Raw genomic sequence first — 26,169 nt, 5'->3', positions numbered from 1 at the left:
ACACACACACGACACACTCCACATCCTCGGTCACATCCTTGCCGGCATGTCAGTTTAATATGTTTTTAATTGTCCGCCACTGGATGGAAGCATCTACTTGGCTTTAATGACCTCTCAGCTCTCTTGGCGGCAGGAATGTCTCCTTTTTAATTTTTAATGCCGCCCATTAAGGCCTGGAAATCGTGTATATATCAACTCCGATCTGCAGGAGCAGAGGCCTCTACGCCACAGCAAGTTAATTAATTTTTACAGCCAACTTGGCTTTATGTATTGTTTTGTTTTTTTCGTTGTTGTTTTGTTTTTACAAGCGTGCCGCCAAGCCAGTTGGCAACTAAATTTGGCGATAAATCAACTGATAATGTCGACGCACATTTAGCAACATGGCCACATCCTAGCCAAGAGCATATTGTGACAAACTTTGCCATGTTTAGACGGCGCGCCGGAGTTCACGATTGACGTATAAGCGCGGGCACAAATCAAAAAAGGCAACCAAACTTGGCCCGAAGGGTTGGTTTGGTAGCATGGCTTTTTTGGGGGGCGCAAAGTTTTCTGGGTCAGCGTGCGGAAAACCTTTAATCAGCAACTGCTTAATGCGTGGGTTTTCCCCATTTCCCTTTTGAGGGTAAAAACGGAAAAAGGGGCCTTATGCGTGGGCACACATCTTGTTCAAGTTAAGTGACAATGAAAGGTCAAAGTTTACATATGTCTAGAGAGGAGAACTCACTTAAACAATTGGGAGTAACTCAAAAGGGTTGGAATGCAGTTTCAGGAGGTCTTTTGTTGGTTTTACTTGTAAAAACAAGAAGAGGGAAAAGTTTTTCTGCTTTGAATTCTTTGGGGGATTCAAGAAACGTGTGGATTTGAAATTAAATTACTCAAGAAAATGCTTGGGAAAATATTAGATTAAAATAAATAAACTTTCCTTGAAAGAACCTTAAATTAAATTACCAAATTGTGAGCATTATTATTCTTATTACTATTGTATTTATTACTATTATTATAATAATTATTAGTTTAATTCCGGCAAAGCTTTAGTAAAGATCTCTTAAAGACAGTCAAGTATATGTACAAAGTCCAAACTTTTCCCACTCCAACTTTTTCTTAGAATTCAGATTAATTTGGATAGTAATTGTTCTAGGTATTCCATCATGCAATTCGACCGATTGGAAGACCTGTGGATCGTCTGTGTCGGCACAGTGATGCATCTGCAGCGACTGAGTTTCTTCGGGGAGAGTTACCCAATGATTGTGGAGCTAGTGCCCAATTCCGCGTTCAGGCTGCCCGCCATCACCCTGCTGGCGGCTCTGACCAAGTGGTTCTGACATGGCTCTGGTCCAGCACATTCTGCGACTGCTGGTGGAACATACATTGTTGACTTATATGGTGAATTTCCGGTTTGTTTGGATCTGAAAACAATGCTCATTGTGCTCAGTGGATTCTGGGCCTGGGCGGAGGCTAAGGAACCGCTACTCACCATCGCTGTTTCCCAAAACTTGCTGCAATTCCTAAATAATAACAACAGCCACAATAGTGAGACAATGCAAGACGAAATTGATTATGAACAGAAAGCCTGACCCAAACATTTTTCGGTAGGCGTCTCCCCAGTCCTTCAATCGTCCTGTCACTTGCGGAAGGAGTCAACTGATGCTTTTATTCAGTCACCTTGAACTTGATTCAAATGCCTAGCGGGACGACTACTCCACACCGGAATTACACATTTTCAATGCATATCCTTCGAGCGATTTAGTGAGAGGCCCCAGAAGGCCGCCCAGAACCGGAAAATAAACCGGAACACAAAACAAACAAAAACATTCGAAACACAAAATTTTGAACTTTAAAATTTACAATAATTTCTACATTTCTATTCCATTTGAAAGTGTGTATGTGCTCGGACCTGTACAATATGTCGACTGAATTTATTGTGCCAGCCAGCCACAAAAGCCATTAAAGCAAGAGACACAGCTGCCTTAGATGGGATAGAATGTTTTCAGTGTATTATCTATAAATTTAGAGCTTGGAATAAGATATTGCAATTCAGAGACACATGGGATACATCGAGTATAAGCTGCAAAATAAATCTCTCTGTTTCGTTAAAGCCTTGTTTCGTTTTCAGGGGCGGCACTGGAAATCCTTGGGGTGTTCTACAAGATAGATAAGCCTCCTCCTCCTATTTCTTGCTGGCACTCTGCTGGATGACAGCACAAATTTTATCAAATGCGGACTCTAGGCTGTCGATGAACACCTTCCCATCAGCCTGATTTTTGTATGTGGTGACAATGGCGCCGGCAAAATCGTTCTGAATCGAATAGCTGCAAAATAAATGCGTTTATCAACTGTCAACAATTGTTGGCCAGTCAAATGGCTTACCCAATGCCAAAGCCATTCCTGACCACTGGACCAAAGGACCCAGCCAGCAGGGCATCCGAACCAAGGGTTGAGGTACTGATTATATTATTGTTGATGCGCTGGTAAGCCTCTGTCTGGTAGAGATCGGGTACGGGTATGCCTTCCTTTTGGGCCGTGTGCCGCAGGGCAAAGAGATGGCGATCGAAACCCTGTCCCATGGCCGCCTCCTTGGTGAGCTGGCCATGCACCTGGCTGCACTTGTCGATCATCGCTCGCAGCTCTCCTGCACTTGGTTTGCTGCTCTCTGGCTTTAGGACAGCCTCGCAAAAGTCACGGGTGGCATTGGTACAAGGACGCATTGTTTCCGTGCGTCCATGCCGGAAGGCGGAGGTACTGCAGGACTCGTAGCTGCCCACATAGCCATTGAAAGCCTGCCTATAGGCCAGCTGGAAGGAGAGCTGAATGATGGAGTCGGGACTGAGGCCAAACTGCTTGCAGATGGGCTTGTTTATATGCGGATACTTGAGCACATTCATGTCCAGACTGTCTACGATTTTGGCATTCTTTTCGTAGGCCTCCGTCACCGCCGCCTTGGTGGTTTTGTCTATCTCAAAGTTGATGGCTCGCACATTGGCAGCATCTCCTTCCGCGGGCGTGTGCACTGTCTCCGTGGATACAAATGGCTGCTGGAGGGTGTCCTTGTAGAGTTCGTTGAAGTAGCGAAGAACGGCCACGCCATCGCCCCAAGAGTGCTCAAAGTTAATGGCTGTAGTGCCATCAGAGCTGATCAGCAGGGAAATGGATTTGTCGAACCAACTGGAGAGGGAAGTAAAAAGAAATTAAATGAATAATTAAATGTCATAGAAATTATTATAAATTAAACAGTCTAAACAATTTAAATACCACATTATTAGCTAGCAAATTGTGACATTTATGTAAATATTTTATTAGGCAATTAAAAGTGAAATAGTTATAAAATTTATAGTACATTAACTTTATTATTTATGGCCAGATTTTTTACATAAAAGTCACCTTTTAAACTCACCGATTCTGTGCCTTTCCCGCCAGCAGATGCTTAAGCAGCGGCTCCTGGTTGTCCTCCCTAAAAACGCCATCCTCCTCGCCGTCCAGACAAACGCAAAATAACGCCGCATCCACCTCGCTCTGCAAAAGCTGAGCATTCTTTGGGTTGCTCACAAAGTGTGCCCTAGACTTTGCCCAGTCATCCCGCTGTCCCGAGGTCAGGACACCCAGTGGCACACTGGCAGCCTCACGATCAGCACCCAGTTGAATCACAGCCCTCAGTCTGCCTAGAATCACGCTGGGACTCTCTATGTAGCCACTCGAATCCAGGACATTCACGGCATACATGTGCCCGCGACGCATGACCAGAATATGCTTGGAGTCTGGCGACTGAACCAGCTCATCCTTGCCCAACCTGGGGATACGGGCAGTGCCAAAGAGCCTGTTGTACTGACTCATGTCCAGCGGGAAGGCCTTAAAAGCATAGGAGGCATAGGTGGCAAAGGCCTTGGGGGCCACCTTCATCCACCGCCGATAGCTGGCGGTGTCGCTCTTCTTGGCATTCATGTGGTAGACCTCCGGCTCCAGCAGATCCGATTGAAGGGACCGCCAGAAGCGTAGAGAACTAATGATAAGATTGGTGGCCCTCACTACCTGGTCCTGGTACTCCTTCCGCGTGTCGCTCTTCATCACAAGGAGAGGATTGTAGTTCAGCGGCAGAGGAGCCCGATCGGCCAGGTACATGTCGAACCAGGGCTGCGATATGTAGCTGGTATGCTTGTTCTCCTCATCATGTTGCTTGAGCTTTGCATGCAGTTCCATGCCAATGCCCTGACGGAACTCCTCCACCGTCCGCTGGGTCTGCTCCTGCTCAGCACTGGTCAGAAGCGGCTTGGTGGCCTCCACAAACCTCTTGCAGGAGTTCTCCAGCAGCGGTATGGGCAGACGGGGCAGGGAGCGCTGGAAATACAGCGTTGGCAGCTTGGAACATTGCAGGTATTGATAGTGCTGGCCGTGCGTTGTCGTCGTTCGCGAGGAGTTCGTTGAGATCCACGACAGATTTCGGTGCACTCGTGTCCGGAACATCATCGCGCGCCACTTGAGTGTCTTTAAATTGAATAACAATTGTTATAAACAATTGAGAAGCTGCAACTTTAAGAGTCTCAAAGTCCAAAACAGAACAACAACAAACCAGCGAAAGCAGAGAGCCACATCAGCTGTCGCCGCTGGCCGATCTCAGCTGATCGCGGTTATCGATATATCGATATGAGGGAGAGTGCTAGGGTGCAAAAATTGGGGGTGGCTAGAGATGGGATTTTAAAATTTCACTGTTATTTATTATTAAATTATTTTAAATTTAAAATATAAAAAAAAAAAATATTTTATTAGAGAAAAACTTAAAGTTAAAGTTATCTCTTTTTATGTTTAATTAAATTTGATGTTTTAATAATTAATTATTCTTATATTTAAAAATTAAGTAAAATGTATATATATATATATTTTTTTTTTATAATTACTTAAATCAGAGAATTAGTATAATTAGGAATTAATACTATTTCAATTTTATTTTATTGAACTTATTCTATAGTTCACATTTTTAATTAAATTTCCAGCTCTATTGAATTCTTGTCAACAAAAAATAAATTTATTTAAATGAAGTACTCTAATATTTCACTATTAAATAACAAACCATTTACAAATAATTTACATAGCTATACTTAACCCCCATTTTGATTTAAAGCCCCGCCGATAACTCTTTAAAATTTGCCAAAGCAAGGGCTATACTCGTAGGAATGGCAATTACCCATCGATTTGCTTGGTTCGAAGGTGCTCAAGTGCTTAAGCGTCCTTTCACCTTTCCTGGGGCACACAGGCACCCTTTGGCGACTTTGGTCCGTGGATAAACAGCGTTTTTGTTTGCATTTGCGTGGAGTGGCGTTTATTTGTTTGCCCCACGCTGTTGATGTCTACGGATTCCTTTTTTTTTTTTTTGGAGTACAGGTGGAGGAATAAGAGGGGTCAGGGCATCCTGCAGACGACGTGGTGGGTCAAAAGCTCGTGCTGGTTATTCCACCGGCTTTGCCGGTCACTGTTCCCAGGTGCGCGAAATAAATAAAGGGCTTACTAAAATTACGCAGCTAAGAGAGAAATGAAAATTCGCATAAAATTTTTATGCATTGTCGAATTTAACGAGAGTACGAAAATCATCGATTCGGATCCTTGGCCAGCGAAATAAAATGCCCCACCTTTCGCCATTCCTCAAATTAAGTAAAGTGGCGGGGATTCCCCCTTTCCGTTTAAATTTCCATAAGAGGCATCGTCGTCGTCGTCGTCGTCGGATGCCAATGCTGATGCGGATGCGAATGTAAATGTAACTGCGGATGGGGTTGCAGTGTAATTGGGCGAAGTGAAATTGCGTTAATATTTAACAAGCCGGCGAAAGTGCAAAAGCGAAGCGCATTAAAAACGGGCCAAGGGATACGGATCCCTAAGTCCTTGTGGGAGAAGTGCGAAATTATGCGGAATTCATGGTGGGTTCCGGTGAACCCTTTTCCCCTCCCTCCAGCTATGTGCCTCGAGAATGCTAAATGCTAACCAAAAGGTCATCCATCCATCGTCCCGCGAGTAAGTTTATGTGAAAGAGGCCACAGAAGGCCACCGATTTCCGTGGAAATTCAATTTCCCATTAACGCCAAAGGGCTCTGTGGCAGCAGCAGCAGCAGCATTGAATTGATTATGTTAATGCCATCAAATAATGTTAATTCGAAATTTCATTTCATTTCCGTCAAGTGATTGCAAAAGTGATTATTAAAAATGTAATTCCAACAATTAATCATTTAAATAAATGAGACATGTGTGTTGTTGACATATGAAATTCATTAAGCTCAGGCAATTAAGCAGTTGAATAAATATAAAATATGGACAATAATTGCCTCACATTTCATTAGAAACTAATCCAATCGTTTAAAAATATTTTAATAAAGATACATAAAATAAATCGGAATAAATAAACTTCCATGAAACAAATGAAGTGTTTTTTCGAGACCTCGTTAGTTACATTTTTTCCTGTATTTTTTTACGTTATAAATAATAAATTCAATTCAAGGGTCCTTGAACAATCTCCACACTCATTAACAAAGAACCGTGGCATTAACTTTCAACTGCCACAGCCAGATGCCCGTAAAAAAACCCTCTAAAAACCCTTCCTTTTTTCCTGTTTTTTTAAACGTAAAAATCAACATTTGTTTCAAGAGTCCACTGGTTGGACAATATAAAACTTTTGACCATTCCAGCACGCGCTGCAGGACGTCCGAATTGGTATCCTTTTATCTTGATTTTTCGCACCTGAAAAACCTGGCCGGAAAGGTGTCGCATTCGGTGGGTTGGCAACTGCGTAAAAATCGTAAAATAAAAAAATAAAAAAACCGTGTTGGCCAGACGGAAGAGTTAACAGGCAAATTCCATTTGCTATCCACCATGATGACAATGGCAAATGGCAAATGGGATTCGTGTCCTTCCACTGCCACGCCGCAGACGGAGATTTGCATAGATGGCTCAGCATAAATGTCGGATTCCAGTCGAGCAAATCATTGACATGGCCGTTTCCTACCATATTGGAGATGGCTACCAAATGGGCCAAGAAATGGGGGACATAACTCAGGCTGAACTGTGGCAAAAGTTGCTAAGAAAACCTTTAAAATTTAATTATTTTTGAGGAAATATACATTTTGTTGAGCAGTTTTTAATACATTTTCCAAGAGAATTGTTGGCAAATGTTTTCCCTCAGTGTTTTCAGATTAAAGGCTAAATCAAATGTAACCAAAACCATAGGGAACACAAAAAACAAAGCTGAAAAGTCTGGGAAATTCCGGTTGGTTGCCTTGGATTTTCCTCGCTACCATGTCGAGTTCTTGCCCCCTCAGGCAGTCGACGAAAATTCAAATTTAATTCACCAACCTGGACGTGCACGACAAATAAAGCAAATAAAGCCAAGCAGATTAAGTCAAGACCCACACAGGAACCTGATTTCGCCCACTTTCTGGGGCCTGAAAGATTTTCAGGGTGATGAATATGTAAAGACTTTTATTTTTTTTGTGAGGAGGTGCCGGCAATTTGCGGCTCTTGTGTGCAATTATGCACAAAACATGTTAATTTTCATAATTGCCAGCCGTTCCGTCTCCGTTCCGTCTGCCACTGTTTAAGCAAGTAAATAATGCAAATAATTGCAGCAATTTTCGGGGACACCGAACTCCTCGTGGGCCACAAATTTGTCATTAATTTATGGCCAGCCACGAGCGATGACCGGCAGGGAGGATAATTAATATACGCCAGGAACAGGCCAGGCATTCCCCGGGCACTGGGAGAGTCCTTCGATTGAAGTCAACAATGTCCAGGGTTCAATGTCACCAAGAGTTTATTGATATCCTTTTGAGGGTAAGGACGTTATAGTGTAGCTTTAAGTGAAGTGTTTTTATCGTTAAACATTTATGGTTTCATATTATTTAGACTTTTATGGAAAGGAAATATTATATTTTTTGATATCTACAAAAATACACCATTATAAAAGAATATTTTATGTTTTCTGGGATAAGATTTGGTTATATTCAGATCCGATTTTCTAAAATAAATATGTATATAAAAGCTAATCTAGAAAAACTGCAGAGAATCGCTATCAGTATTCAGGCAAGTATCTAGTATGAATTTTCCTCGTTTTCATTTAATGTAAATTCTTTATCCTTCCTTTTCTTGCTACCTAATTCCCAAGGAACTGCTTAGAAGTAACATAATGATAGCCCACATGTGGCTTAAAATCAAGGCCCATAGGAAATCTAGAAAAACTCTAATGGCCAGCCCAATTACCAGATGTACATATATAATCCAATGCATGTATGTAAATGAACGCGAATTTCCTGTGACTTGCGGAGGAGCTAAATCATGGTTTCCGCCTACTACACCATTCTGAAGATGATTTTCCTAGAAGCTCCGACAAATTGCTTGTTTCTTTATTTTTTTTCTGTGGGTTTTTTTTTCTTTTGTTGTTGTTTTTTTCTGTATGATTTTCCTTGGCTGCGGCTGAAATCATTTTTCACAAGAGCATGAAACAACAGTTAAAAGAACCAGACCGGCAGCACGAACACATTAAATTGCTATAAAGCCATCGCCAGGTCCCAGGATACCCGCAAGGAAGCGGCGCCGACATGTGAACTCCAGTCCACACATTGAATACACTTGAAGAAAAACATGGAGTAAGAAATAATAAAATAATTCCTCATTTCAGACTCTAAAAAATGTTAGAAAAATATTAAAATTTGATGATCAGTCAAAGGAAATACCATGAATATTTTATTAAAATATATTTATTAGATTTTAAGACTTAAAATAACTTTTTAAAATTTTTAAAAATATATTTAATGAGCTTACAGGTGCAAAAGAAATACAAAAAGTTGTGCTATTAATAACATTTTGTTTTTAATATTACTTCTAATGTTTTTGTAGTGTATTGCCTTGTCCCCTGCCACCCTGACCCCCAGAAAGCACCAGTCCCGCCGTGACGACATGTAACTGATGTTGTTTGTTGTAAATTTAATTTTCCCCGACCGACTGAGCCGAAAACTGGGCAATGTGGTGGGAAAAAGTACTTTGTGCTTTGCTCCTTCGCAGCTCGTTATTTTCTGGACTTTCATCCCGCCGAAGCAGATTGAATTGTTTGATTTCATTTCCGAGCGCCCAGTTCGCGTGCCGGCGAGCGTTTTGGCCAACATTTTATGGTCCGGCAATTAGCAGGTTTGAGTGCGCGGCGCTGCCAAGTAGGCAACACTTTTCACATGTCGTGCTGGCGGCCATTAATCAGGCTCAAGTCTAGGACATGCCGAGGGGGGAAGGCCCGTTTTCCACGCCAATCGTAATGGAATCGAAACGAGCGGAAATGCCCGCAAATAAATCAAGTTCACATAAATTATGAAAACAGGCGCCGGACCGCTGCTTCTCTCTAAAAATAACAAAATGGCTGCTGCCTATTTGCGTCAGTCGCAAAAAAGGAAAACTGGAAAAATAGGCCAAAATTCACCATTTGCTGCGTCACTCGAATGTTTTATTTATTCGTGGGTCTTTCGTTGATCACTCAAAATATTTCGAATGGCCGCATATATGTCTGTGTTATTTTAGCGAACAATACAAGTCCTTTTAATGGATATTTCGCCAGTGACGTCAGCAGTGTCCCTCTGCGTGGATTTTCTGATTTCAGCTGCGGAATCCGCAGCTAAATGAAATTCAATGGCCGTCATTCGCAATTGCAAAACGATTTTCGAAACGATTTTCATTTAGCCAAAGCCGAAAATGTTCAATTGAGTGGAAAAATCCAAAAAGGACAGAGGGATGGGGGTCAGATTTACGGGGAAAGTTTTGTTTTGTTTCATTTTGTTTTTGAAGGGTCATTTTCGAAATTGCTATGACAGTTTTTGAATGGATTTCAAAGGGAGTTGTTAAGGAACAACAAAAGCTTTTGGGTGATCAGTCAAAGGATATAGAGAATGATTCTAAATAGTGATTTATAGTTAGTTTATAAGGACGTGCTTTCGTAAACCATTTCAGCAACCATATACAGCTTTAAACTAATTTCTCTATATTTATCTCCCCTTAAAGTCCCCCTTTTATATTTAAAATAAATATTGAAATATGCAAATACTTTTATTTTTCTATTATTGCATTTACAATCGATTGCAGCTTAATTTCCGCAGGAGAAGCAAATCGAAAGGGAAGTCCCCCGCAAATTGAAATGCAATCAAACAAATAAGAGAACACAACCAAGCGGTTTGCACTGAATTATGTATGCCAAGGATGCAGGATACAGTAAGCAGGACACGGAGGACACGCAGGACACAGGAGGACACAGCTCTGTCGCATTTTTGTGAGGGCACGTGATTGCACTCGGCTGGATCCATGCATTTATTTGCATATTTACCGCCACGACACAGACGGAGAGAGTCCTGCATTTGCTGCACTTTACTTACTGCATTTGCATTGACTCCCGAGGCTGGCATGATGCTCCCAACCACTTACACACGTCATACGGGGGCCAGAGTTCTTGGCCAGGACTGGAATGCAAATTGCTTTGCACCGGACAGTTGTCAACTCAACTGGGTTGGGAAGTATATATGTCTGTTTATTTATTTAAAGAGGTACATAAATACCTGGACACAGCAATCAATCTGGTTAAATTGAAAGCTGTGCAGGTATTTTGGGCTATATTGGGGATCTAGCTGTCAGGATTTGTCTTACAAGATGTATTTATGGTACTACATTTTCAGGAAAAGTGAATAAGTAAATAGTTTTAATATGGAATCCCTCCTTTGTTATACATAATTTAATATACAAACTACCTAACTTTAAGTTAACTAAAGGATATGGCGCATAAAAATATAAATCACAAAAAACAACCAAAATCTCTTCTCTAAATAATATAAAAATTCTTTGAAAATTCATTAAGCTGCTTTGACGTATTTTAACTATTTTTTAACATTTTTTTACACAGATTTGCTTTCAATAAAAAAGAATAGTAAAGCTAAAAATATCCCCCGCAGCTTAAAATGTCATATTTTTGCCATTTGAAACTGGAATTTACTTAAACATGAAAATGCTTTTTGCCACAAAAGTGCCGCAAAAATAATTTTTTTGTAGCAGAAAAAACTTGCAAAAATAATCAAAAAATCTAAACTCAGAAACTTGTTTAAGCTCCCAAATTAGTTTTTTCTTTTATCGAAAAGCGAATTTTGTTAATTAAATTTCCAAGTGTTTTGATAACTGAAACTTTTTTGGACGTATTATAAAATCTTTTTTAATGGGATTCAAATTTTTTAATATACTTTTTTCTATATAATTTCGTTTCCATTGGCTTTTTCCTCTTATATTCTCTGTTGCACAGCTGAAATTTGTTTAATTTATACGACTATCCTCTACTTAAACATTAGTTGCCATAAAGTTTCAGTTCGGGGGCGTGGCATATCGCATAAAGTGGCAAAAGTTTTTGTGTGTGTCTGCAATGGAGAATGGCAGTGAGCATTTGCATTACGTTCTTGTTGCCACCGAGTTTGAAATAACAATTGACTGTTGCTGCTTGGGAACAAGGACTTGCATTGTTGTTTCTTCTTTTTTTTCTCACTCTTTATTTGCACTGCAAATGTGCAAAATATAAGGAAAAAGGAGCTGCTAAAGATGGCGGTTGAAGACAAGATGGCGGCGGGCGGTGCCGGAAACGGATGCGCGGCTGCTGCAGCTTAGCGTTAATTCCCATGAAACTCGAAAGGATGTGCAGAGTGGCACGCACACGCAGAGCATACACACACTCTCTTATAACCAAGGAGCATCAAGTGCCATTTCGCATGACTAAGTTGAGCGAAATTAAAAAAGAAATTGCATGAAAACTCTAGCAGCGCAGAGCGAGCAACTGTATAAAATGAAGGCTGCCCCGCGGAGGAGTCAAATAAGAAAAAGGCAAAAAATATGTATATAAAAAATAAAGAAAAAAGAACGATAGAGCATAAAGGATAGAGTAAAGCAGCGCCTGTAGCTTAAAGTGCAGCAAATTAAATTGCGGCCCGGAAAGTTTAAGGCACACTTTTAACAGCCTTTCTTGGCCGCATTTACAAGGCAGGGCCGCAGTTTCAGAGCTGTGGTGTCGGAATTACAATCAGAGGTGTCTTTACACTATGAAAATTAAGGGGAACTATGTACTGTAAAGTGCAAAAAGTATTACTAAAATGCATAAGACTTATTAAATGTATTTTTAATATTTTTGGTAGATAGGAAATTGATCTAATTTAATTCATAAATTATTTTATAAAAAATTGCCAGTTTTGATTTTAATATGTACAAGTTTAATGGCTGCAAATATACCTAAAATATATGCAATATATTATTTATTTTTTTATTATTTTATTCTTTATTTATGGATTTTTTTTAGGTGCCCTGCATTTATACAAAAGCCGGCCACTTCAGGTGGGGCCTGGAATGGCAGGGGCCAACGAGAGGGAGGCCCAGGACAAGCACATTGTTTCACGGCTCATGGGCACTTCCGGTTGTAGGCCTTGGCAAGTGGCCCTCCCCAAACCCCGTAGCACACCTCGAAACAGAGGAAAAAAATGAAAATCGTAAGAGAAAGAGTCTCCTTGCAATTTACATGGAAATGCTGCCACGTCTCCGAACTGAAATCGGTGCAACAACTATCGTATCTGGCCTTTGTGTGTGCTCAGATCTTGAACGGTTTTGGCATTTCTTTTGTCTGTGCACCAAGGGCATTTTCTCGAATTCATTTAGGCTAACAATATTTTCCTCAGGGAAATTCCAATATTCGTTTTTCTTTTTTCTCAGAGTTAAACCTTGTAGGTGTTAAGATAGTGTACTTCTTTTTAAAACAAAACAAGCAACATTATTATATAAAATTTGTATCCTTGAATTTCAAGTATTAAACCTACATAATCATCTATTTATTTCCCCCTCTTTTCTTTGCCTTGAGAAAAGCTCCAACTTAAAAGCCCAAAACCAATGACAGATTGTCTTTTAAATCGTCATTTAAATGCTTGTTTTCCCCCTCATGTTTTCTCTGAAAACTGCACGAGTTTGTTGGGTTAGAATTCCGTTAACATTTATGGTATACTTTGGGCCCTCACACAATTGACTAATATTCTTGGCACTGCCGAATAAAGACCCAAAGTCGACGTAACGTCTATATGTATGTGGAGAGCATATACATTTCCCCAGCACGTGCACGCCCCCGTTCTAGGCGTCCTTTTTGCTGCCTTTTCGAGTGGTGGGATCAAAGGCAGGTCCTGCATACATACATATTAACTCCATTATGGCCAAGACAATCCAGCTAATAGAGCCGAAACGGGGGTCCCTTTTCGCCTGGGTTGGCGTAGTCAGTACTTGGGGACTCCTCTTCCATTCCCTACATTCCTAATGCGACACCCAATCCGGATTTGTCAGCAATGTCCGGGCAGATGGTCCTAGATTCCTCGATGGATTCTGTTTGTCCCACTGATTACGCATCAAGTGCCATGGGAATGGAGAGTGTAGGGAGTAGAGAACGTAAGCAAATTGTCGACAAATGCCAAAGTGCTGCGAGTGAAAAAGAAAAGCAGGCCACTTTCAATTCCGGTGGGACAAAACAGTAAACACGAATATTGTTTGCCATCCTGACTGTCAATATGTGTGTATGTCCTGTGTCCAGAGGATACTCCGAGAGATACTTTGTACGTGGCCAAACACAAAAGAAACTTTGACCATATGCTGAATGTTTTTTGACCAGAAGTTTGGCGGAAGTAAATATAACTGATTTATTTTTGGGACATTGGCTGGCTGTCTGCGAAATGGAAATGAAAATGGAATACAAAGGTTTGTGGATTTTCGTCTTATTTCAGTTGACTAATGACCTGGAAATAACAATAGTTTTGTGGGAAAACTAAGACTAATTTAAGGTCAATGAGTGGAACAAATTAAAAGTGACTTAAAGAGAGAGTAAATGCATTTGAATTTCATTTAATAATTGCTTGAAAAGTATCTTTAAATCCCTTAAATATGCCAACTTACCATATATTTTATTAAATTCAATACTTAAGAATTGCAATAAGCTTTTGAATATTATTTGTATTCATATAATTAAACTCCTACCAACAATTAATTCCCACATTGACTTGCCTTTCCAATTGTTTTCCTATACTTTCTTCCTCTCCGACTTGTTTTGCTTAATATTGTATATCTTTGCACTTAATTTGCTTAACAAATAAAGCCATCAAAGTGTTAATGAAAATATTTGGCTTTCATTTAACGAGAATCTCGTTTACAGCAATTTTCACGCCACGAAAGCTTAATATACGCTGCATCACGCATACGCCCCGAGGCGCAACTCCATCGACTGACAAGTAGGCCACACACACTCGCACATACACTCGCACATACACTCGTGCTAGACAAACAATTGTACGACTTTACAAAAAGGCCATTTAGAGGAAAGAAGGAAGGCGGCAGGTGGTCCTGCAAGTCCTGGTTCTCTCCCACATGTGCATTCGAGTGCAGCTCATTTATCATGCCAACCTTTGACGCTAACTTTTTCCCCATTTACCAGGCGAATGAATCCATTTTTCCAGAGGGAACAAGCGACAAACATTGAAGACAAAGATGCCCTTAATGAGCAGTGGCCAGTGGCGAGTCAACAACTTTTATTTTATTGTTGTTCTAATTGGACAATTAGCGGGGAAGAGTGAGAAGTGGGTAGATAAAAAAAATAAAATAAATTGCCAAGGAAACTGAGCTTCCATTTGAGGAACGAGGAAAGAATCATATCAAAGAATTTAATACACAAGCAGAAATTTAAGATTTTAAAGAGATATATAATAATATACGATATCCCACAGAAGTGTATTCCAATTTATAAATAAAATATTAATTTTAAATAATTATAATAAGCTTTAAAAACCAAACATTTTTAAAATAAAACCCACATCCTTTGAGCTCACTTTCCCACTGTTCTTTACCAATATTTCACTCCTTAGTAATGTCTGTAAAAAGAGAAAAAAAATACAGAAAACCAAACTGGATAACAGCCATTCCACAATGCATAAAGTATTGTTGTCGTTGGACAAATATAAAACATAATGCGAAAAATAAATGCCCGAAAAAGCGTCTCCTTTTAGGAGATGCTCACACAGCCAAGGGAGGAGATATAAGCAGCTAAAGAATATTCATGTGCCTCAATAAACCGAAAAGAAAAGATGTCCTTTTTGCCAGCACCCCGACTCGAGGCACTAAAGTGAGGCAAGAAGCATGATAAAAGTAGGAACCAAAAGGAAAAAAAAAGAAAGAATAACGTTAAGAAAATAAAGAAAGGCAAACAAAGGCAGCGCAAACAGCGAACGTGCATTAAAAATATTGAGAGACCGAGTCCGTTCCCCGAGCTGGGAATAAAAGCGAAACTAACAATTAAAGACGCGATTTGGCGGCCAAGAAAAAGGCATTTAAAGCGGCCAGTACATATAGATATAAATATATTTATATATACAGTCACAGCAGACATAAAGACAATCGCCGAAGTTCTCTGTTTCGCTCCGCTGAATGTCCGGCCAAATAAATAAAATTGATTAGAAACGGGAATGGCAGCGGCATCGATGCTCCTTATCTGCTGGCAATTTCATTATTTTAATGCTTCGCATCACGACCATCAAAACTTATGGGCGGACGCACCAATCTGACTGACAGGACGCAGGACACTGGGCACTGGACACTGGACTCTGTAGTATTGATTGACCGGACTCCGCATCCTGTCAACAATTTCAGACTGACAGTTTCAGTTCAGCCACGCAGAAGAATATTCAACCATATTGCCATTTTTCAAGCTAAATTATTATTTATTATTATTAAATGAAATGTAAGGAAATTAATGTATTAATATTTAAGGCAAAATATTAATGAAGAGAGTTTTGGTTGAGTAAGTAAACAAATAAGCCAGATTTTAGGCGAGACCCTAAGATATTAAATATTTAAAAATTTAAAATAGGAAATTTCTCATCCAACTAGTTAAATATAAAAGTACTCAATAAAAATACCCTAAGAATATACCAAATTTTTTTTTCCAGTGCCCACATAACTTTTATTAACCGTCACCGCCATTTCAATATGTCCCAAAGCAGAACTAACCAAAGTTTTTCAGCACATTTTTTGTTCTGTGAACTTTTAGTCCTATTTCTGGGTGACATTCTGCAGCAGCAGGAAGTACTGTCCACTTGTCCGGACCATCTGCAAATCAATCAAGTGAGAGAGGGGCTGGTATAGGTGAGGATTGGAGGGGTTCAACTCACCGCCATTAGCGTGGGCAGGGACATCTGCATGAACCAGGACACGTCCAGCCTGAAATCCCGATTCGTGCGCATCAGCATCATGCCGATAAGCTGGCGAAACTCCCGTGACTCCCCGTACCATTCGCACTCGTAGAAGGCCCTGCCAATCTGGGAGCTCTGCGGAAAGAGAGATTAGTCGCGCAATTAGGCAGGAGAAGAGGGGGAACATCTGGAATGGGGGGATTCCCCAGTTGCGTCACCCACAGCATTCGCGAATCGCTGGCCATTGTAGCAGTAAACAACTATCTGGTAGCCAGCAGCCAGCAGGTACATGCTCATCAGGATTATCGTAAAGCTGCTGTTCTGCAGGGAAAGTTGGGGGGACATTTTGGGTAAAAATTCCCTTTTAAAAGGTCGGAAAACTCACCAATCCCACGCTCAGCTGGAACAGCGCCAGGCCCCACACAAAAAGACTGAGCAAGAACTGCGAGAAGGTGATTTGCCGGAAGTAGGCATTGATTTCCGCTGCAAAACTTATTAGGAAACAATTATAAGGGTGAGGAAACTCTGTAAATATTGAATATTTACCTGTGAATTCTTTGGTATTGATAAATGCAACATCTTAGATACTGAACCCTTCTTTCCCTTGGCACCAACTCAGTTGTGGAGTATCCAATCATTTGGTTAAGAGACCTTATCAGGCCGACGCTGTGCAGGCACAGGACAATGAAAACTCCATCAAAACTTACAGCAGCTGAGAAAAATTGAATATTTAATTCTAGTAAATTAGAATATATGTTTGGAAGCCACTCACCCATTCCGCAGATATAAAGGGAACAGGTTTCTATATACATTTGGATGTGAAAATACGGAAAAGTCATTCCCTTGCCTTTCCAGGAGGGATAAAGGGACTCGAAAGCTTTTTAATTTAAAAAATAAATTAACTAAGAGTACTCTTTATATTTAAGTTGCTTTCTCAACTCACGCAAAACAATATCAAAGCTTCCTGCAGGTAGAAAGAAGTACTGATATAGACTTGTTAAAAAGGACCTTAGAAAATATGTCGAAGTAAGGGTAGCACAGCTGTAAAGAAATATCAAGAGTATGCGACGAGTGTTGGCCCAATACCTTTCCATTGTGGTCTCCACCTGCTGTCGGAGGGTTTTTACCACCGGCAGATCTATGAATAAATTATTAAAAAAAATTCTTAAGGAATTTATGTATGCAATATATCCTTACCTGACATCTCTGTAAAGATTTCACAATTTTGTAGTAATTCATGGCAGCGGGCTTTACGCAAAAGTTCGTATATACGGCGATGTGTAAAGAGATAATACCACATTTTAAAAATCGAACTAAGGAACTGTAGGGCAGTGCCTGCAGTCTATAGAAAATATATATATGACATAATTTAATAAATAAATTAAGAAATTTTATTACCAAATTCATAACTCACCTCAACAATGCGTGGAATTTCATTGATATATTTTAATAACATGTGCCAGTGACCATAAAGCGAAGCCAGACTACTCAGGCTAAGCACCACAGTCCATCTGTCTTGGGAGAGCAAAGATGTATCATACAGCTACCTTATCCCTCAAAATCACTCACATTCTCAGACGAGAGGGATGCGGTTCCATCAGGTTAAAGCCCACCGTATAGGAGAGCCATATCATCTCACGGATGCTGTGGTAGTTTCGCCTTTCCAGAGCCCTGGCCTCCTCCGGTGAGTACATGGTGCCTAATTGAGGGCTAATTGCGTTAATCGGGCATTTATAAGGCCATCGAAGGGGCGTGGCTCAAAGGCCGGGCATAATTAGATAGTTCAGAGACAGAAAACCACGCCTCATTACGTGAGCAAAGCTAGACTAAATAATTGAAATACTTTCTGCTGGCAGGATAAAAAAATGGTGAGAGGGGTGAGTGATTCTCGACATGTCCTGTGGTTAATTAGCCTTACTTATAATTAGATTCACAGGTTCAGAAGCTAGCAAGTCCTGTGAAAGCTCAAAGGATTTTTTGGTTAAGAGTTTGGAGCTTTTTTAAGTTCCTTTGGGGTTGAAGTTTTGAATGGCACAGCTTTAAGTTCAGGTTAAAAGCTTTTAGCAGGATGAATTCTTATATTTAAAGGGTGGAAGAACATACTATAAAATACATATCAAATTATTATAGCAATAAAAATATTTTACATTTATAAATTATACATTTACTAATACAGTTCCGCAGACAAGTCAAATTTTGTCACCTCTATAAACATTCCCAATAATTTCCCAATAAAACTTCTTATCCAAGTATTTGGAATCTCCAAAATTATCTTTCAAACTGATAAACAAATCTCGAATTATATAGATTATTTTACATAAAAGAGAGAGTAAGATAAAGGCTGTAAGTTGATAAGTCGTATCGTGTGGAACCCCGTGGTTTTCGACGGATAACTTGACTTACCTGCCTATTTATTGCTACCACTCACAGCCTCTTATATTCAGTTTCAATTTTACCCTGTTCTAGTAAAGATCTTCTTTGAAATGCTTACCATAATCGATTTAAACGACGACTGCCTTTTAAATATTTTAAAATACCTAAGTCTCAGTGATCATGTGAATCTATCCAAATCAAACTCTAGGTTTTTCGAAATTATTATGGATCAGTCCAAGGCTATTTATCCGACATTTCATACCAACAAACCTGTATTATATTACACAAAATCCGCAGTTCAGCTATTCAGGGTTCTGAATAATAACGTCAGGACACTGGGTGTAATACAAGGACATTACCACGATCAAGAGGAACTAGGAAATGCAGTTCGAGACTTTCGAATTCTCTCTGAAACCAGAAATAAAATTAATTTCCGGAGTTGCTGGAAAGAATTGCCTGGAATCGATGACATGTTTCGATTTTCCTCTCTTAGAAGTAAGTAAAATTAAAACTTTTTAAAACTAATTTAAAATTGATTTCAATTTAAAAAGGTCGCGGCTATTTGAGTGTTAATATCCCTTCGTGCCTTTGCTACATGGAGGAGTTCTTCCGTCTTATCCCCAACTTGCGGGAATTAAGAGTTTCTGGTTTTGCCAAATGCTCTGAAAGTGTTTCAGTAATTGCCAGATGCTTTCCCCAGCTGGATAATCTTTCCATACGAGGAGCTAGCCTCAAAAATCCCAGTGATTTTGAGTTGATTTCACAAATCAAAAATTTGACAAAACTTGCGTTGAACGTTGGCGGGCAAAATTCCTTGGCACCACTAACTAAACTCACTGAACTACGATCCCTGTATCTGGAAAGTATGCTGAGTTATATATCTGCAAGGGAAATTATCGAAATAATTGAGAACTGCAGGAAGTTAGAATTTCTGTACTGCTACTATATAGATCATGCTGATCAGCCGCATAGCTCCATAGCGAATATCTTCAGGGCCATCAAGTCAAGCCGAGATCCCAGCACCCAAAAACCTTTGGAACTGTATTCTTATCTGGATCCCCCACTGTCGGATGATAATGTAAATATCTTTAATTTTTCAATTTATATATTTCATTATTATAACTGATACATTTCAGAAACAGCTCATTGATAATGCATACTTCGTATATCGTCGGCTGTAGACAAGAAATACAATATATATAAACTCCCACTCCCTCCCCATAGATTAATAAAACACACTCTTTAAATGTTACTCAATGGTTTATATATATTTTCATGACCTTTCGCTCATATAGATTTAAATACGCTTTAATAAATTTGTATGGTTTTGTCAACGATGTTCGGTATTGATTTTGTTTTTAGCTGATTTACATTCTTTGTCGTTAAAAGGTATGTATCGTTAGATAAATAACTTAAATATTAATAACATTTGCGTGTTACTTAATATCTCGTTAGTTTTAATTCAAGTTCTTAGTTCAATTCGTCTGCAGTTGCGGCGTAAATAAATTTAAAAAATAAAAAGTATGATAATCTTAACAAAACACTTGGTGGCCGGGCTTTGTATATAAAATAAATATTTACAAAAGTTACAATTAAATTAGGGGAATGATGGAATGTGTCCTGTGCTCACCGAAAAGACCGTGTGGATAATCCTAAATGAATTGCTTACAAAATTTGTTTGGATGCATCAAGCATTTGTCAATATGTATACGTACACATAGTTCTAAAAATGTTTAACTATATTACTTCGAGTTCTTGGCTTTAACATTAATTATCGAATAATGTTTCGTGTGTGTGTTTTTTTTTTGCCAGTGTTTTCTTATCAATTCGAAAAGCGGACGTTGAGACATTTTATTATCGTCTCGTAATAAAATTTGTGTTTGTTTTTCTTTACAGTGCAAGGTTTGTGTGTGTGTGTGTGGGGTGTGGGTGTTTGGTGTGTGGTGTATGTGTGTGAGTGGTGAGTGTGTGGTGTGGTGTGAGTGAGTTCGAATTCCCTTTACTGATATGTTTCTAAGAGGCTACTCGCATCCTGGCTCATCGCTGGCTGATCAATGGCAACTAAACAGGATAAACGCAAAAGCCTGCTGGACAGATCATCGATCGGGATAACGGATAACCCATATGGAGGATATATATAGAATACACCTAGGCCATTACACACACGCGCACGCATACACGGAATGGAATGTGGTGGACATACAACTTTTGGGATTGCAAATATATAATTGACTAAACACGATCTTTCAATTTTATTGCTTACGTATTCGGAGAACGCAACAACTAAGGAACTAAACATCGAGTCAACTGCCTAAAGGGTAGAGATCTAACTAACTCAACTAACTAACATGCACACATACACGCTCAGTAACTAACTAACAGTATATGGGCAGGGACATGCTAAATAGCCAGGTTCTCTTCAAGATTTCAGCATTTTACACTTTAAAATCAACCAAAAAAGTGCTTAAAAGTATGCAACAAAATTGTTTCCTTTTTTACTGCATACTTTTAGACACCTTTTGAGGGAGATTTATCCCGAGATCTTTACGTTTTCGTCCCTAAACCCATAATAAATAACAACATCTACATTCAAGCCTCTTAGCATTTACCCATCTCTCTGTGCATATATGGCAAATCAGGTTTTATCGGGAAGTTAAAGCCAAAAGCCAAGCTCTATCGATAAGCCCTAAGCCGTACACACACGCACATATACTTATAGATATAGAAACGAACATTTGGGGGTTTGGCCCAACGATTTTCAACTACGTTTTTTGCTTGACATTTTATATGAAACGAACGAACGATTTACATACAGATTTATGCATATGCATGGATCTCTAATTTATAGGGTGTGATGCCGACTATAATATATCTTCCTTAGCTTGGCCGATCTCTGTGGTGTTTAGCGCGTGGTTTGAAAAATAGTTGGAGCTTTATTTATATATATAAGTATATATAAATCGTAGGCGCCTTAGATTGTATATATAATGTGTAAATATGCGAGTTGCAATTGCGATGCGTGTATATTCTATATATTGTGTATATATTTATAAGTTGCATTCAAAATATGAATATTTCCGTTTCCGTTTCGGTTTCATTTGTTGCTATTTAGGCTTTTCTGGTGATTTCGTCTATATATTTTTTTTAGTTCTGTTAGCTGTGTCCTGAAGGCGGTAAATAAAGGTTTCATTTGCTCTGTACACGAGTTTGGATTGGGCTCTGCTATTTACACGACTCTGCCAATTGTAGCATTATTATATCGTATTGTATAATATATTATATATATATATATATGCTGCTTTTTGTACGACATGCGCGGCTCTGCAACATAGTTTTTGGGTTGCTCCTGCTCCTACTTCCTTTCCTTCTTTTTTTTTTTTTTTTTGTAAAAATATGCAGATCGAACCGAGACAGGGATCTGGTTTTGGATCTGCCTGGGACCCCACCATCTCTAGACTAGGATACTGTTCATTGCTTTTATATAATTCACATTCCATGTTTGCTAACTTTGCTATCACTTTGAGTTTTCCCTTTTGTATGGTTTCTGGTGTGGTGTTGTATTGTGTTGTGTGGTGTAGAGTGTGGTGTATTGTGTGGTGTATTTTGTTGTGTATTGTGTGGTGTATTTTGTGGTGTAGATTGTGGTGTATCCTTGCCAAAGGATATCCCCCACAGCTCTCTTACATATACTTGGCGCTCTGTGTGTGTGTCCCTAATTGCTACGTGCCCTCATTGCCCGCTCCACGCTTCCCCTCCGCTCGTTCCTTGGCCGTCTCGCCATCGCCTCCTTGGAGCAAGGCCCTCTGCTCATCATTCGCCTCCGCCTCGCCCTCCTCCTCGCGATCATCCTGAGCGGCGGAGGCGGCGGCAGTCTGAGACGCAGAGGCGGAAGCGGAAGTCGAGGCAGTGACAGTCGGCGGACTGCTTACGGGCGATGTGAAGGTCGTCTCCGAATCTAGGTTTAAGAAAAAAAAACTATTAATAATTGGAAAATAAAGATAATTACATCACAACCGATTTTACACAGGATGAGTGAAGGATTCTAAAGCCATTTTAGGTCTTTGTTGGAAACATTTTATTTCTAGTTATAATTTAACTTCTAAATTGATTTTTTTGCCACCTAAAATGGCCTTAGTTTCCTTCCAAGTGCTAGACAGAAAGCGGCATGTACGTGTAAGGATTCTAAAAGTGATGTCTGTATGAGTTTGTGAGTCAAAGCTTAACATCGATTTGAAGCTCGGAGGCTAATCCTAGCCGTGTGCTAAAACGCAATCTGTGAACAAAGAGCCTGGCGCTCAGGGTGAGTTAGTGCTGAACGAAAAGGAGGAACGGATCCCCTCGGATCGGATGGAGTTACAAGTAATACGAACAGATCGCCGCTGCTCTCCGCGGGGTGTCAGTGTGTCTGTGTCTGTATCTGTATATATGTGGATTCATGCAGATGTCGGGAGATGCGGATGCAGATGCGGGTTCAGATTCAGATTCAGATTCAGAAGGCGCCATCGAAGACGGTGACTGACGGCCAGCCAGCAAGCGATAGTGGGGGAGACAGGAGAGAGAGAAGATACGGTTGTAGATGATTTCTGGTATCGTCAAGGCCGAAAAGGACACCAAGACGCACTTACAGGATATGAGACAGAGACGGGAGAGACAGAGGAAGAAAGAGAAGGAAAGAAAGGCGAAGGAGACAAGGCAGTGATGGGAGTTTAAAAGAAATTTGTAAAACAAAACAAATATTTTTCAAATAAATATAAAATAAATAAATATATCTACATCCCATCACTGCCAGCTCTTCGCCTCTTTCGCAAAAACTACCACCTACCCAGACTGCTGTCCCTGGTCTGCTGGCCATCCGCTGATCCTGCCGTTGCCGAACCGGAAGCGGATGTGGCTTGTACAGTGCGCGACAAGAGCGGCTTGACTTGGCGTAAAGCCTGCTCTTCGGGATAGCGCGGCGTTTGGAACTTTGTGGGCTTCGATTGCAAGGTCGCTGGTCCTGAGCGCTGGTGCATTAGGGTGCGGTGCCTGAGGGGTGGTGGGGATATAGACTTAGCTAAAACTGAATGAGGTAATTTATTCGGTGAGTAATCGCTGCCGGATTCGCCCTGTAAAATATTAACAAAAATTTAATAAGCCATAAATATATATTTAATTATATATGTTATAAGAAGGACTTACCATAACGGTGCCATTGTCGGAGACACCGGAACCGGACATGTTGTCCGCGAGTAGGCGCTCGCTTTCCGGATCGGACAGGACGCGCGAGACATCAGACTTGTTTTTCAGGATCGACTTGGAGCGTCGATGATGCTCCAGATTGGGCGAGGCGTCAATCGAGTCTATCGATGAGGAATGCTTGCTCTCGAACTTGGCTGTAGAAGGGATTAGGATTAGCAATGAATTTCCAAGGATAAGGAAATTATAGCTTACCTTTGGCGCCCACATTCTGTATGCCAAACAAATGCTGGTTGATCAGTTTGGTGGCAGTGGCTAAGCTCTTGCCCGGCATGAATACCGAGCGCTTCTTCTTGGGTCCTGGTCCCAGTCCTGGTCCGCCTCCGAATCCCCCCGAGCCGCTGGTCGCTGGACTACTAGAGGCACCGGCTGCAGCCTGACTTATACCCTCCAATCTTCCGATCGTCTCATCGTCCAGCTTGGTGTCCTCGAATCGGGCTCGTGGACGTAGGCCCATTCCGGAACCAGAGCTGGCAGCACTGGTCGGTCGCATGGCAGTGAAACTCTGCTGGAACCGCGTCTTTCTGTGCTTTGGCACTGAGTTCTCATTCAGACTGACCCGGCTGCCGCGTTCCTGTACATCAAAGCTCTGATAGACATCGTCGAGGGGACTAAGACCGCCGGCACCGGCACCGCCCGAGGCCAGGTTCCTCAGCGCCGTGTCGCCGGAGGCACTCTTCTTCACCTGGGCACGCAGGGCGCCCGAGGAGTTCGTGGCCGGCAGGCCCACAATGAAGCCCGTGGAGCTGCTGATGCCCTGCTGCTCTCGCTCGAGGGGATTTATGTACAGGTTGTCCATATCGATGTCCAGGGCGCAGGCCTCGTCGTTAAAGTCCGCCGTGAGATCGCCCTGCGACAGGAACGGATGCGTCTGGCAGCTGGCATATGTGTCCGAGCTGTCCACGCTGGCCAGATCCGCGTTGTTGTTATTATTCCCATTGTAGTTGCCGCCACCGAAGAGAAGCATTCCGTTCGCCGTGGTCGTGTTGAAGTTGTTGTTGAAATTGTGATTGAAGTTCGACGAACTGCAGATGGCGGCCCCGTAACGCATGGAAGCATCCAGGGGTAGGGCAATGGTGGTGGAGGTGGTGGTGCCATACGAGGAGGAAGTGGACGAAGACTGTGAGATGGCGGGCAGCAGGACAGCCGGGCAGGTGGAGGTGGCAGGTGGCTGCAGCAGCGGCAAAGGCGGTGGTGGCAATGCCAACAAGGGTCCTTGCATTAGAGGTGGCGGTGGTTGTGCTGCTCCTGCCAGGAGTCCAAAGACGCCCGCCTGGCGATTGGCGGCAGCCAGACGCATCTCCAGACAGATTGGCTTGTGGAAGTCGGAAGTTGGAAGTGAGATCACGCCCTCCGCATCGGTGTACTCCTTGAAGTCCTGCAACGAACAGGTAATTTTTGGTTTCAGTAAATGGGAGCTAGGATTTATTATTTGTAATACACAAAGAAACACAGAAACCCAAGGGATCAAGTCGATGTGGTTGAGGTTTAATTTACGATTCTGTTTATTTATAAAGAATATATTTATTATATCCATTATTTAATAATTTATTTATTTAGTTTCTAGAAAAAAGGTTTATTAGGCATTTTTTTTTCATAAAAATACTTTTAAAATATATTTTAAACGGCTTTTACTTTTTTAAAAATCCAAAATTCCAATTAAACCTCAATCTTGTCGTATTTTCCCTTTAAAAATATTTATTTCACCTCGTTTTAGTGTGTTTTATAACGTTTACTAGCTGCTTATTAGTGTCTGGTTAAGATGGGTGTACCTGTTGTCTGGAGTTAGCTTTTTAATTGTGTGCGAGTCGGTTGTTCGCTCGAATAATAAAAATTAACATGCAACTAGGAGGCGCCAAGTAAAACTCAAACGTGCAGCGCTAATTGTTATAATTATTATTATATTATTGTGAAGGTTTTTAGATAATTATTATTGTTATTATTTAATTTGTAAATTAAACAAAGGCAGTGCGAGTTCTCAACTTGTTATTTTGAGGCATTTGTTTAACAAGTAATTTATATTTTAAAGCACTAAAGATAGAAGGAAAAGAAATATAATATGAAATATAATATTTATTACTTAAGTTTATTTTTTATTAATTTTATTTCTAGATAAAACCCCACGCAAGTTGAGCAAACGCCATAAACTTAAAGATTCGGTTTCGGGAATTTTGTAATCGCCTTACTTACCAGCCTGGGCCAACCGCGAGGAGTTGCCTTCGAAGTGGGTTCCATTACTCGAACATTAAATATATATTAAAATACTCTAATTTGAAACCGAAACCAACAGAAACAGAAAAGTTCTAGGCGAGCAATACGGAAA

At 40.6% G+C, this 26,169-nt stretch overlaps 4 protein-coding genes across 15 annotated transcripts in view; 1 reads left to right on the top strand and 3 right to left on the bottom strand.

Annotated features, from left to right (window-relative positions):
- Window positions 1-961: 961 nt before the first annotated feature.
- CPT2 (Carnitine palmitoyltransferase 2) lies at window positions 962-4,575 on the bottom strand. The gene is made up of 4 exons (XM_017167689.2): window positions 3,392-4,575; window positions 2,368-3,162; window positions 1,475-2,309; window positions 962-1,406 (listed from the first exon to the last, which is right to left on the bottom strand). The coding sequence occupies exons 1-3, from the start codon at window positions 4,456-4,458 to the stop codon at window positions 2,168-2,170; spliced, it is 2,004 nt and encodes a 667-aa protein (XP_017023178.1). The 5' UTR covers window positions 4,459-4,575; the 3' UTR covers window positions 962-1,406; window positions 1,475-2,167.
- Window positions 4,576-16,068: 11,493 nt separating this feature from the next.
- Or63a (Odorant receptor 63a) lies at window positions 16,069-17,932 on the bottom strand. The gene is made up of 10 exons (XM_017167414.2): window positions 17,808-17,932; window positions 17,653-17,749; window positions 17,436-17,580; window positions 17,182-17,376; window positions 17,011-17,115; window positions 16,785-16,950; window positions 16,624-16,729; window positions 16,461-16,559; window positions 16,218-16,373; window positions 16,069-16,155 (listed from the first exon to the last, which is right to left on the bottom strand). The coding sequence occupies exons 1-10, from the start codon at window positions 17,930-17,932 to the stop codon at window positions 16,099-16,101; spliced, it is 1,251 nt and encodes a 416-aa protein (XP_017022903.1). The 3' UTR covers window positions 16,069-16,098.
- A 789-nt stretch (window positions 17,933-18,721) lies between these two features.
- On the top strand, window positions 18,722-19,792 carry LOC108075218 (uncharacterized). The gene is made up of 3 exons (XM_017167559.3): window positions 18,722-19,106; window positions 19,163-19,689; window positions 19,748-19,792. The coding sequence occupies exons 1-3, from the start codon at window positions 18,722-18,724 to the stop codon at window positions 19,790-19,792; spliced, it is 957 nt and encodes a 318-aa protein (XP_017023048.1).
- A 1,359-nt stretch (window positions 19,793-21,151) lies between these two features.
- The window catches only part of Shab (Shaker cognate b), a 62,626-nt gene continuing 57,608 nt past the window's right edge, over window positions 21,152-26,169 (bottom strand). For 10 of the 12 annotated variants that reach the window (XM_041775517.2, XM_070285328.1, XM_070285329.1 and 7 more), the window contains 4 exons: window positions 24,042-25,224; window positions 23,790-23,983; window positions 23,434-23,716; window positions 21,152-22,566 (listed from right to left, as the gene is read on the bottom strand). In XM_041775517.2, coding sequence (XP_041631451.1) covers window positions 22,331-22,566; window positions 23,434-23,716; window positions 23,790-23,983; window positions 24,042-25,224 — 1,896 coding nt within the window. In that variant the 3' untranslated portion in view covers window positions 21,152-22,330. Of the gene's footprint in view, window positions 22,567-22,981; window positions 23,127-23,433; window positions 23,717-23,789; window positions 23,984-24,041; window positions 25,225-26,169 lie in introns of those variants that run through there. The other 2 variants (XM_070285333.1, XM_070285334.1) reach the window with 2 other exon arrangements.

The sequence above is a fragment of the Drosophila kikkawai genome, chromosome 3L (assembly GCF_030179895.1).
Source record: "Drosophila kikkawai strain 14028-0561.14 chromosome 3L, DkikHiC1v2, whole genome shotgun sequence".
Lineage (NCBI taxonomy): Eukaryota > Metazoa > Arthropoda > Insecta > Diptera > Drosophilidae > Drosophila > Drosophila kikkawai.
Note: the sequence above shows the minus strand (reverse complement) of the source record. Positions and strands in the feature narration are given on the sequence as shown.